This window comes from Triturus cristatus, chromosome 9 (genome assembly GCF_964204655.1).
Source record: "Triturus cristatus chromosome 9, aTriCri1.1, whole genome shotgun sequence".
In the NCBI taxonomy this organism is placed as follows: domain Eukaryota; kingdom Metazoa; phylum Chordata; class Amphibia; order Caudata; family Salamandridae; genus Triturus; species Triturus cristatus.
In genome coordinates, this window is record NC_140592.1 from 761,674,709 (window position 1) to 761,688,655 (window position 13,947).

General features: G+C 43.1%; 1 protein-coding gene across 1 annotated transcript in view; it reads right to left on the minus strand.

Annotated features, from left to right (window-relative positions):
• Positions 1-13,947, minus strand: part of RTN1 (reticulon 1) — a 598,175-nt gene that overhangs the window by 423,111 nt on the left and 161,117 nt on the right. Inside the window, exon 2 of the mRNA XM_085626098.1 lies at positions 693-1,487. Within this exon, the coding sequence (XP_085482224.1) occupies positions 693-1,487 (795 nt within the window). The remainder of the gene's footprint in view (positions 1-692; positions 1,488-13,947) is intronic.

A 13,947-nucleotide genomic window follows, 5' to 3' on the forward strand; every position in this document is an offset into this window, starting at 1 on the left:
AGATAAAAGAAGGAAAGAAGACAAGAAAGAAAGAAAGAAAGAAAGAAGGGAAAACATGGAAAGAAAGAAGGAAAAAAGGAAGGAAAGAAGGAAATAAATTGCAAAAGAAAAGTGAAAATAAAGGCAAGCAAGAAAAAAAGCAAAAAGAGGATGACAACACAGACCAGTTTAAATGGACACAATCTGGTATGCTGTGAAATAGCAGCAGCCAGAAAAGCAAGACTCTACAAAAGAAATTTACAACAGCATTGGCATGAGATGGGATCTGATAAAGATGGAATGTGCATCAGAAGCACCCTGCTATCGCACCAGTCTCTAAACACAAATGGCTAGCTTGTGTGGGGTTGTGCTCCTTGTGAGAGAACAAAATGCAGTCACTCAAAGGGAAGTTACCCAGTGGCTAAAATAGACAAGCCCACTGCTCCATGCTATATGATGCAGTAGGTGGCAGCAAAATGTGAATGACACAATAGACCAATGGATGAAGAGAGGTGGCTGAAAGGCCCTTATGTAAGTATATTATACATATTTTAGTAAAATCAAAAGGTCTTGGCCAATACCAGACTTAAAAAGCGTGCTACATTGGTGAACTACTGTGGCTTTTCATTTTTATGGCGAGATTAATCTGTTACTCAATGCATGCCTTGCAAACCAGATCGTGAAAACAATGAACAATGAAAAGAAGCCTTTACCTGTGCCCGTGGAAGAAGGGGTCAGTGATCCTGGACTTTCGTCTTCGGGCTCTGACACTGTAACTGTGGGAACTACATCAGGGCCTGGCATTAAGATCATGTCCTGCTTTGTCGGAGATGCGTCTTCCAGATCAGATTCATCTGAATTTTCTGTCTCAGTCAGTGTGATTGTAACTGGCATTGGTTTGTTTTCTTTCACTACAGAGGTACTATGCAAGCCCGGGGCATCAAATGCTTTGTTCATGTAAGGCGTGAACTTTATATCTTCAGATATATTTTGATATTGGGTCTTGTTGGCATTTTCTAAGACTGACTTCTCAGATATGTGTTCCAGTTTTCTCATTGGTTCAGATCCTGTGTTGATTGCACTTGTATTCCTCTCAACTGAAGTCAGGTCTTGAACGTCTGTGATGTCTTCTGACCCCCTGATGTCCATGTACTTGTAAGCTTCTCCTTTCTCTTGATCAGTGGACCCAGACAGGATTTTATCTACATCAGTGGTTTCCGCAGGCGTCATTTCAATTCCAGAATCTGAGGTAAATAAGCCCCGACTCTCAAAAATTGAGAAATCTTGAGGGGAGTGCACTCCGATACTGAAATCCTTGGCAGGATCTGGAGGGGAGGCGCTGCTGTGTTCTTGTTGCAGAATCCCACTGAAATATGTGGGATTCTCTTTGGAATCTTTGCTCCAGGAAGAGCTGTCATCTGATTTCAGAGAGGTATATAGGTCTCCTTCTTCAGGCTCCAAACCTTTTGTAAAAGAGTAATCATCAAACTGAGAGGCAGGCTTATGACCTAACATGAAAAAGAAACGAGAAACATTCAGTACTGAACCACTAAACAGGAAAATGTACAAGACTTTAGAGAAAAGGGAAAAACAATCTATGCTGCAGAATAACATATAGGCTATTCCATGATTAGATATTGGACAAATACTGAACACTTTTCAATGGAGGCAGCCATTTGCAAAATATGTGAGTATCTGTGCCCACCCAGCTATTGGGAAATTACATGACTCTATATTTTGTCTCATCTCCCATAAAACAATGTTTATTATTTACAAGGAAAAACTACGAACTCTAAACATTTATGGACTGCGCGCCAATTCCTTTCAGGAAGCATGGCCATCAAGGAAAACTGCATTGACCTGAGAGGAACAGCTACCACCTGGGGACCAGTACTTGGGTTACTGAAATGTCACAGCACTGACAGACAAGCTTCACTTCCCTCCAATGAAGGTGCGGACCTAGTCAAACGAAACAAGATGAAAGAAGAAACCCTATAAGAAATAACCCTGGTCGACTACATAGACCCTTTCTGCATCGGGTAATTTCTGTCTGGTGCTAAAGACATTTTGCACCAACTGCTCATTGCACAAAGGAAAATTAGTCAATACCAGTCTAACGTTTCAGCCTTTGGTGCAGTGAGCACAAGAGAAAGGGGCCTGGACTTGAACCATGGCTCTCTGGCCCCATCCATATTGCCTGGCATGGCTTGCTTTATTAAACTAGCATTTGCAATGCAATAGGTCTCGCATTTACACAAGTTTAAGCTATTGGCATTGTAAATGACAATGCCTTTTATTTATGTTTTAAAAACCAAAACATAAATAAAAGGAATTGTCGTTTACAATGCCAATAGCTCAAACTCGCGAAATGCGAGACCTATTGCATTGAAAATGCTTGTTTTTCCAACTATGAGATTTACATGAAATTAAAGAGAAGAACTTTTCAATTAAAAAGTTGTTCAGAAAAATACAATTTACCCTTCATCACCAAATTTGCTTGTACAGCCCCAAGAGATACAGTGGAGCAGATCTGCCACAAAGTACAATAACACAAGCATTTGCAATGCAATTGGTCTCACATTAGTGAAAGTTGCAGCAAATGGTGTTGTAAATGACAATGTCTTTTATTTATGTTTATCGAGTGGATGTATGTAATGTGGAGTTTAATTATATGGGTTGGATTGAACTTGTTAGTTGTGGAATTGGGTGGGGGGAATAGTGTGTGTGGATTTGTGTAGTGGAATTATGTGGTCTGGTGTACAGTGGAATTATATGGACAGTAATTATGTGGTATTAAATGTACTGGAATTATGTAGAACGGGATTGAGTGTTATGGAGTGTTAATATGTGGATTGGTATGTTGTGAGTTGTTGAATTGTGTGGCATGATGTTGAATTTTGAGGTGTGGATTGAATGCATTTGCTGTGTAAGTGTGTTGATTTGAATTATGTGGTTTGTTGTCGAATTATGTGGTGCAGAATGGAAATGTGTGGAGCTGAATGGCGTAGAACTGTGTGGTATTTTGAGGGAAATTATGCTGATGGGAATTATGTGAACACAAAGGGACCAAGTTCTTGATACTGTACAGGCAGCACAGCCACAACACTGAATGAATCCAATCAATTAACCTCTTCAGTGCCCATGACGAGCTGGACTCGTCATGGGCCGCGGTTGCGCTGTGCCCATGACGAGTCCAGCTCGTCATAAACCCCGCCCGCTAATGTAACGGCCGGCACAGGGCGGGGAAAGGGCGTGGCACTGAAGGGGTTAAATGCTATATTCTTTTTCTTCTCTTATTCCATTTTCTCCTCAATTTCCTTTTCACCATTTTTTCACATTAATTCAATCCATTTTATTAATTCAACTGCAATGCAGAAATGATCACAAAGACACAGGAAAGATGGTTGCCACATGTCACGTTTTCTTTATTAAAAGAACGCAATGCATTTCAGGATTGTTCCCTTATCAGCGGCATCTAAAAAACAAATTCATATACATAACCATCATCATTATTATTGCACATAAGATTGAGTGACAAGTTTCTTTGATCTGTGTTTCTCTAATTTTCGCCATTATTCATGCTACGTTAATTACCGCCTGCATTTCAATAAAGATAAGGTTTTAATGGATGTACATCATTCATGAGCCATCGGCAACAATCCCCTTTCCCCAAAAAGTGTGCATTATTGTTGAATGCCCTGTGTCTTAGGTTAAATTGGGTTTAGCGTGAGAAACCTTGAGCTGGAATGTAAATTACAAAAAAAAAAGATTTTGCGTCGTTTTGCGTCACTTTGATGAAGCTAACATGGCACAAAAGATTAGTAAATCTCCCCCCAAGTCTGAGCACAGGTCTGGGGAGAAACTAGTAGGGAAAATCCGGTAGTCATGAGAAATTTGCAAATACAACAGTTTTCGGACTGAAAGGACCACAAAGCAACAGATAAAAAGAGACAGTCACGGGAAAGTAAAACTTCAAATTTTTATACAAAACAGGTGAAAAATGATGCAATAACAGGCAGGTAAAAACTTCAATATTTAAACTGTACCAACCACAAGCAAAACAGGTGGAAATTAGGCAGTCACGGGTAGAGAAAAAGTGCTTTTAAATTTCAGGAAAGAGACAGCACAGAGTCTGCCTTCTTACCATCTCCCCGTCCTTGGTTCCCTGCAATCTTGGGCACAGGGAAACTGCAGCTCACAACATTGAGGTTAATGTTTTGGGGTTCACCCAACAAACCATTAACGGGCCTGGGCGGATGTGAGAGGAGGGCTCAGGGTTGCTTGGGAGCAAGGGAGCCAATCAGCAAACTCAGGCTGCTGGGCAGAGGGCTTGAAGCTGCTCTTTAATTCAGAACCTCCTAGGAGATAGACAGGCTCAATCCATACTCTGAAGTTCCACTGGTAAGGGCCTACAAACTTTGCCCTCTAACAATACTGCTTTCCCAACACTAAACAACTCACTCTCCTAGCAAAACGCGAGTGTTACAATCTGTTTCCAAACACAGTTTAAACAACTAACAGTAATCTGCAGTCTCAGAGCACCCGCTGTTCTATCTCTGATGTATAATATCTCTGTTTCTAAGGGGGGGAGTAATCTGGTTTCACTCATTTGCTAAAACAAAATGGGAGCTGGGGTAGATTACCTAACACATAGGTCTGTCCACAGGTCAAGGGAGAAACTAGGAGGGAAAATCAGGTAGTCATGGGCAATTTGCACATACAACAGATTTTGGACTGCAAAGCCCACAATGCAAAAGGTAACATGAGACAGTCACAGGCAAGTAAAACTTCAAATTTTTAGACAAAACAGGTGAAAAATGATGCAATGACGGGCAGGTAAAAACTTCAATTTTTAAACTGTAACAACCACAAGCAAAACAGGTGTACATTATGCAGTCAAGGGCAGAGGAAAAACACTTTCAAAATTCAGGAAAGAGACAGCACAAGTCTGCCTTCTTACCACCTCCTGGTCCTTGGTGTACTGCAATCTTGGGCACAGGGAACCTGCAGCTCACAAAATGGAGGTGAATGTTTTGGGGTTCACCCAACAAACCCTTAAGGGGCCTGAGCAGGTGTGAGAGGAGGGCTCAGAGTTGCTCGGGAGTCAATCAGCAAGCTCAGGCTGCGGGGCAGGGGGCTGCAAGCTGCTCCTCAATACAGAATCTTCTAGGAGACAGACAGGCTCAATCCACACTCTGGAGTTCTGCAGGTAAAGGCCTTAAAACCTTGCCCTCTAACAATGCTGCTTTTCCAACAATTACACAACTCACTCTCCTACCCAAAAAATGAGTGTTACAATTTCCTTCCAAACACAGTTTAAACAACTAAAAATACAGAGACTGCAGTAATCTGCAAGCATTCCTTCCATCACTGTTTGCTTGTTTGATGGAAACCCTGAGTGGCAAGGGTGTCCCCAGGCATGGGTCCTGTGCTCACTGTGCCACGGGAAGCAAGTTATACCCGACTGTTGATCCCTAATCAGGCCAAACCGGTTGTGGGTTGCTTGTGTTTTGGTTCAAAAAGAACCTGGTGGGGCATTCAGTCTTGACTGTTCCTACTGGGGCTGGATGAAGACTTATTTTCATATGACTGGATCAAAACCGAAATGACATTTTAAAGAACGATGGGTTGGAATACTACCCTGGGCGATTGCCAGTGGTTAGACAAATTGGAAGCATTCCTACCCTCACCTTGTGTGTGCATAAAGGTTTTATATCTATGATGCAATATATTATACAGAAAAAGGACTGTAATAATACTCTAGAATAATGTCACTAATTATATGGCTGGATTATTTGTGTCCGAAGATAGAAGACAATTCCATAATTATGTCTGTCAGTTACCAGCAGCTCTGTGGATGTAGATGTTTTGGTGAGGTTGTGGAGGTACAAAACGCTCCCTTGCAGCTTGATCCTACCAGTTTATTAACTTGCCTAATATTATAATGTGTTTGTCCCACCTCTTCTGGAAGAGACCAAATGGTGACCAGAGCAGGCAAGATGTGTATGTGTGGCTCTGCTTCGTTCACCACATGAATATAACACAATTAGAGGATCCAGTGTCTTTTAGTAAGATACTCAATGACCTTCTCTTCTAATTAGCAACATCTTTATTAATCATCTCTCTAATTACAGGCATACGCAAAACAGATTGGCTGTACCTCTCACAAATTGTGTCACACTAACAGGTGTCTGCCAATCATCCACACACAGCACATTCCACCCATCACCTCATTGCATTTAACCTAAGTAGGCGCTCCGAGATACAGCACATAAAATGCACTCCATACCAAATATAACTTCAAGTTAATCTCTCAGGGTGTGCTACATTTGGACCAGTGGCAGCAGGGTGTGGGCACAAGCTCTCCCGTTCGGGGACAAAGACTTAGGTGCAGATTTACAAACCCCTTGCGACACTTTTACGCTGCCGTCACTTTTGTGACATAGCGGCGTCGTAAACAATGCGCCACGTTGCGACACATTTGCAGTGTGACGCATCTATGGAGATGCATCACGTTGTAAAGCCCTGCGTCACATTATACCTGCGTCAGGTATAATGTATGCAGGGTGGGCATTTCGACGCAAGCAAGCCTCGTAAAAATGAGGCAGTGAAATCTACAAGATTTCACTGAGTCACTTTTACGACGGCAATGCGTCAAAACCTTACGCCTGCTTGAAGCATCGGGCTTGCGACACAACTCCAGCAATGCGTTGGCTTTACACCAATAGATGCGTCACTCATCTGTCAATCCTTGTGCTACGGTGCGCCGCATTGTAAATGCGAAGCATCCATGGTGGCACAAGGGTTTTCTTACGTGACGCAAATTAACTGACGCATTTCTGGTAATATGCACAGATGCGTCAGTTCTTGTAAATCTGCCCCTTAGTTTTTAATCAGACTTTGACCCAGAGCAAAAGAGAGGCAGAAAATGTAGAAAGGAGAAAGATACAAAAACAATGTCAAAGGAAAAAAGAAGGGATAAAAACAACATGTAAGAGTGAGACAAAGAGACGGGAACAGGCATGAGGAAGAATAGAGAATAGACAGCCTTGATATTCGGGCAACTCCAGCTTTGGGCACTGTGGACGGCAGGCCCCTAAGAAAACATTGGCCTACTGCATTTACCACTTTTTTCAATGTAAGCACTGGTCACTGAAACACTATTGAGGGCACAATCTGCAATGGAGAGTTTTGATCCATTCAGCATAAACTGACAACAACAAAACAATTCACAGGTCCACCTAGTTATGAAATATCAGAATTATACACTCGGGCATTTTCAAAAGCATTTTGTTTCCATTGCATGGCCTTTTCCTTAATTTTCACTTGCTAAAAACTTGTTAAGGTATGACAGGAATTAAGCAGAAGTCACATTACCACAGATGTGTGAGTTTGTAACCAAAAACTGTCAAAACATAAAGAGGCCCAGCGGGGATGTTTCCTCACCCCACCAGGGTAGATTTACACTGCAATGATTTAATACACTTGTGAATGTAGGAATGTCTCTAAGTAATTAGCTGTTCAAACATGGGCGTTTCATTTTTGTTGCGCTAATGTGCATAATCCCTCTGTGGAGTCAACGCCAAGAGGATGTTGTATGATATATTCAGGGGCATAGCTACCATTAATGCAGCAGATGCAGTGGGACTGCTCATCATGGGTTACAGCATCCCACCTTTGTCGCCAGTTGTTGTGTCTCTTGACTTGGAACGGATGCCTACTGCGTAACTAGTCAGACACTTAAGTATATCCAAGCATTTATTATGCTCCCGTCCCTAACCTAGCAACACGCAGTTATTGATCACCATTCAGTCCTTGGTCATGACCTGGTCACCCGCATTGATCCCTGCCTAATCCTGCCTTCCCCTTCCTGTCCACATCTTGTTGCAGGAAGGGATGCCTAGTATCCGAGGCCTGTCTCCGCTGCAGGATCCTAGTGGTTATTATCGCTGCACAGCACTGGGGTGCAGAGGTATGTGGGGGCCACCTCACATTAACTATTACTGTCTTTCACTGCAAAACATGGGGTGTGAGAGGCATTTTCTTCACTTGCATAATGGCCTGTGGCACACGGGCTATTTCACTGAACAATAAAAGCTTTTTTGATACAAGTAATAGGAAATCGCTTTAATGCAGCTCTAATTGTCCATTCTGAAACCCTGGAGGCTTTGATGGATAAGTGAAATTGCACTCCAAAATTAAATTGGTATAAGCCTTCCTAAGGCCCTGGAACCTGGCCCTCATTACAGTACACACGTTAATTTATACTGCAACTATTTTACATATTTAAAATAGGTAGACAAATGTTAAAACAAGCAATAAATAGTTTAAATAGTCCTAAAATGATGTTGAAAATAGTATATATGTGCTATTCAGAAACCAAAAAAAGCAAATATACTTAATGGCAAGGCGCAGTAATTGACCCGTGCTTAGTTAGCACGTACCCATCTTTACCACTAATGTTAAATATAAAAAGTGACACTAAAAAAAAGAAAATATTTCTCAAAAAAGGTGGTCACAAGGTTAAGAACGGCTAGACTGACTTTTCCTTTTTTCACACTCTGCTAGAGAGCTTTTGTCTCCTCTCTATGATTCATGTGAACAACTACAGGATGGCCATAAAATCGCCACAGGATTTAAACTCACACTGCGATAAATGCTAAACTGAGAGGCAAACAGAAATCCCAGAAAGTCCAGCTAAATGAAAAGTGCTAAAATACTATTCACATTTAAGAATGAACAATTTATGAGGAGGAAAATATTAACTTTCTGGGTTAAAGTGCCAGTCGCATCAAAAAAATTCTGTTAAATTGTGTGGGTGGCTATATGTGAGATTTCTGAAACTATCTGACCCAAATAAAAGCGCAGCTCAATTTGTTTTCCTTGAAAGGATTAACCGGCTGAGGAAAGATTACTGGGACCTTAACCCACAGGCCCCAGGATGGCGCAGATTTACAGGCTTATGTCTGCACAGTCTCTGAAGGGATCACTACAATTTCCAGGACTTTTCCTTTCCTGGCTTTTTAACCCGCCCTTTGTCGAGTTCACGCCAAAGGGCGCTTACTTCCGCCTCAGACAATCCATTATATGAGGCGGTTTAATGGGTCCGCGCCTGCGGCTGCCGGCTCGAGGGAAGGAGAGTGATTGGTGGGTTCACAGAGTGAGTGTTGCAGCTGGGTAGAGCACGTGCCCCACAGCAGCTATTAGCAAACCTGCTTTTAGAGGGGCCACTCAGAGAATGATGTAAAAATAGTTACCAAATCCGAAGCAGATGTCATCATATAAAGGAACATTCTAGAATACTTACTATCGGTGATTAGTAGTGAAGTAGGACTAGGTATACAGGTTTTTTCTTTTCACTGGATGGCCACTATAAATTGTTTAAATTAGCTATAGGTAAGAACATGGGTGCATCGCTTTAGTATCCAATGAATATCTTACCAATATTATAAAAGCCGCACCAGCATTACCTGAAAGGTTTGGCCTAGTACCTACCAAATGGTATTGCTAGTTTTTAGCAATTTCCATCTCTGTTTTTATCCCACTTTTGGCCTTCTTTCTATTTTTTTAACTACTTGTATGCCAGTGCTTTAATATTGGCCCCCTTTGGAGAAACAATAAAACCACCTGACAGCCCTAAGAGCATGTTATTTAAGGTAATGAAAATTTCCCTCATTTGGAAGTACTAAGCTGATGAAAATAAAGTTTTTTTGCTGAACTGAGCCAATATTAGGCAACATTCTCTGGCATCCATATCTGTGGTAAAAACTTGCCTATTTCAATTTGAAAGTCAGCGTAGGAAAAAAGGAGTAGTACAAATTTTCGTTTTGTTCTCATTTAACTAGGTTTGAAAATATTTTGACTTTTGCTTTAGAAGGTAAAATGGTTAACTTTCGAAAATATTTCAGAAAATAATTTAAGGGCATTTCAACAAAGGTTTCAGCTATCAGTCAAGGCATCTGGTCTTACAATACTTCCGTTAAGAGACTGTGCTCTGATACTTCGTACCTAACCCATTTTGGAGTTCTGCCGTGCCTACTGGAAGATTTGTGTGTTTTTTTTATAAGCCACTTCAGGGAAAAGCTGTGTAAGAAAGTACTCCAATGAGAAACAATACACAGAGGAACTCTCCTCAAATGGCATACCTTTGTAACTTCACATGTACAATAACCCTGCCACAAACCCCTGCGGCCATGCCCTGCACATGTAATGCACAAATGATGTCCATAGTTTACAGTGTGCCTGGGGGTGCAGCTTTAGCATTGGTGGCGCCCAGTGCCACAATCTTTTTTTGGCGCGCCTTCCCACAAGTTTGTAATAATGTTAGTGGTGCAAAACTTGAAAAACAGGAGATGTGTAAAATGGAGGATATTTTTAAAGGCCACTCTTACATAAAATATGCTACTTTTTTCCAATTATCCACACAGAAATATTTTTTGCATCTCAAATGCACATGTTCATATTTTACCTTTTTATGTCATTTTTTCTGTGCCGGAGTCCTGAAAATCTTTAGCTAAGCAAACCTTCCTTCGTTAAGGTACTCTTACCAAAAAGGTAGAGGTAGGTAAAATAATCTTGTGCAAAGAGATCAAAAACACCTTTTGTGGATGCCTTGCATCCATGGTATGCATCCGGCGGCTTGCTTCATGTGTGCTTGAGTCTTGATAATCCCAGGTAGGTCAGGGGCGTAACACAGGCCCCCGCATCCCCCGCATTCTCCTGAGCTGCAGGAGGCCCCCTCAGCACTGTACTCACACCGGAGAGCTCTGGATTAAATCCGGAGCGGGGGCCCCTTCAACTTTCGTTACGCCACTGAGGTAGGTGACAGCTGCCCCTCTGAGCTCGGCGGCCTTCTCTGCCTTGTACAGAGGGTGAGCTGTGAGGAAAGCTAGGGTGCAGGGGCAAGCTGCCACAGGAGGTATGTAACAGAATCAGGGCCGGCTTTAGTGCTGGTGGCGCCCGGCGCTCCCGCACCCCATGACCGCCTCTTCGGATTCTCTCACTACCACTAGGTAGAAGTGCCCCTCATCTCTCCAATCATAAGCTATTGCTAAACACAGCACCCCCCCCCCCTGAGGTTGGCGCCCCCTCCACAGGTCAGCGGCCAGTGCGGCCGCCCCAGTCGCACTGCCCTAAAGCCGGCCCTGAACAGAATCAGTGTGTCAGGCTGCTAGGGTGTTGACTGCATGCTTACAGATGCTTTTATGGTGCCTGCACAGTACTCCAATGTTAGAAGTCCCAATCAAAACCCTGTGGGACAGCACTGCAAGAATAAACTAAGCTTTTTTAAAGAAACCGATGTGAGTATCTGGCACCTGTGAACAGCTCCCACTTGCCTGTGTTTTATTTACCAAAACTTTTTTTATGGATTGGTATTACATGATTAATGTAGCGTAAATTAAGTTTATCTTGTCCTGGACAAGTGTGCGCCCTGCATTTCTGTGGCCGTGGATTCATATACATGCGCAGTGCATAATTGTAAAGCGCAGATGCCCAACATTTTGTTTAAGGGGCTGTGGAGCACTGCCTCCATTGGCGCTGTCCAAAGCCAGTTGTACTACAGGAACATTATAGCCCCACGCAAGTAAATGTTCCCAGGTGGAGGTTTAAGTGGGATTCTACGCCTGAGAAAAATAGGAAAAAATGAGGTGAATTTACAGAACAGTGTTCACTTAAACTTACTGAAAGGCCATTCATGAAATACTTCAGGTGAGGAAAGCAAATGCAAATAGAGAAATCAAGTTGAACAATGTCAGGTAGGGCCAGGTTTTGTGTGGAGTGAATATAGACCGTGACGGTGAGTGAGTTGCCATTTTATGGCTAGTTGATAGTGCATCACCTTTAAGGGACGTCATTCCACAATAAAATGGCCAACAGTTGAACCCAGCAAGTATGAAATTGTGCAGCCCATCTCAGTAATGACTTGCTGCACAAAACTGTAATATGAACATTGAGACTGAATAGCCCTGCCACTAGATAAGGTCTCACCTAATAAAGTCCTACTATGACAGTACAGCCATGGCTCATGCAGGTAGGAGCGGTGGGGCCTGGTTGGGGGGGATTCGATAGACGACCGCGAGGGAAAATGAAATAAATAATTAATTTTCCCTCGTCATCGTCTGTCGAAATCCCCACACCCGGCCCCCCCGCTCTTACCTTCACGGGCCGCAGCTGTGACAGTATCAGCCTGCCGAAATCCCCCCCCCCACCCTGCCCCACCTCTCTTACCTGCACAGGCCGTGGCTGTTCAGCACAATCCTCTTCGAACACCTCTGGTAACGCATTTGATTCTCAGTCTGCTCCTGTGTTGAGCTTCACAAATTCACACACATTGTGTACATAGAGATGCTGTGCCTTAGGCATGGCATTCACATGACCACACCAATACGCAGAAAATTTTGTTCAGGTTAAAGAACAACACAACAAGCATGTTAAGCAAAAGACATGTACTGCTTACATGAGCTCATCAGTGATGAACCTCGGGCCCATACAGCATTCATTATCATGCGCTTCTATGAAAGATGTGTAGTTTCCATCTAGTCAATGCTTAGATTTCTATCACTTTCTGCAAAAAGAGCTACTTATGTTCAATGGAAATCATCCAGACCTAAGAATATTAGTGATGTAATAGTGACAACTCCATCCAAGATTGTCAGCAGAGATCACATCAGTGTATTAGGCAGGGTTTCCAGCACTAATGTAAAATAAAAACAGTTGAGATTGTAAAATAACTGTACATGGATAATACATAAAAGCCATAGCTGCAATCCCCCTTGACATTAAGGTACTATGAATAATAAACCTCCCCGTAGGAGGCTGGCTTTGTATATGGTGCACACGTATTTAAGTGAAGCACCTTGCACTAATCCAGACAACCGTTATGGTGACTTTAGTGATCTTAGACAACCATAGAAAGCTAACTAAGTGGTAGCTGTGGAGCGCAGCCTTCAGGCTTATCTTGAAGGAGTGTTAAGCAGCTTGTTTTACCAGATATTATCATGTAGTATAGGTTAAATGAAAAAGAACCACACACTGTATATATAAACATATGTCTATTTATTACACAAAACTCACGAACACATTGGTATATCTCCTACTAGGCGATATAAACACAAATGCACAAGAATGCTTCAATTGCAAATGGTTAAGTAAGCACAATACACAGTGGTTTCCAGGGGGGGACCAAACCATGCACTAAGAAAGTGGAATGCGTACTGCAGCCAATGTCGAGACTTGGACCAGGAGACTCAGAAGAGCTGGGGACACAAGGAACCACTCAAGGTAAGTACCCAAGAACCCCACAGAGGCTGTGTGCGGAGTGGAAACACAGCCGTGTACACAAAGAAGTCAACGTGAAAATCGTGGTTGCAGTTTTGAAGAAGAACCCTTCCCAGTGGACCCTAAAGAAACCGCATGGAAGACAGAATGTTGGAGAGTCACCCCACCCGTGGATAACCCAGGAACAAGGATACCTACACTAGGGAAGCCGGGTGTATAGGTGTAAAGTGACGTCAGAAACCACCGTAGACCACAATGGAGGACTTGAGAAAAGATCTCGCTGGCGAAGACTGTGCACGAGTCTGGTGGAATCCAAGGGTGGATTTTTGAAGTGGAGAACGTGCAAGTAGAGGGGACAGAGTCTATGCCACTCGGAGGTGACCAGGAGGCATGGAAGCGCAATGTCCACCGATGTCGGGAGATGCAGGAGTGATGAGGGGGACCTTGCTGCTGCAGCTGTGAGGACCAGGCAATGCTGAGGAAGACCAGGAGCCCTGACAAGCTGTCCCACATTGGAAGTCGAGAACCAGGGGACGGTGTCCAGCAGGGGCTCCAAAAAGCCTTGGAGGCTGTAACAGGTGTGGAAAGTGAAGAAGGAGCAACGTAGGTACCAGCAAGGTCCAAGGGACTCACCATGAGCAGGAGAGTCAGAGCAGGTCCCAAGCAAGCAGGGGAGCCCACTGAAGCAGG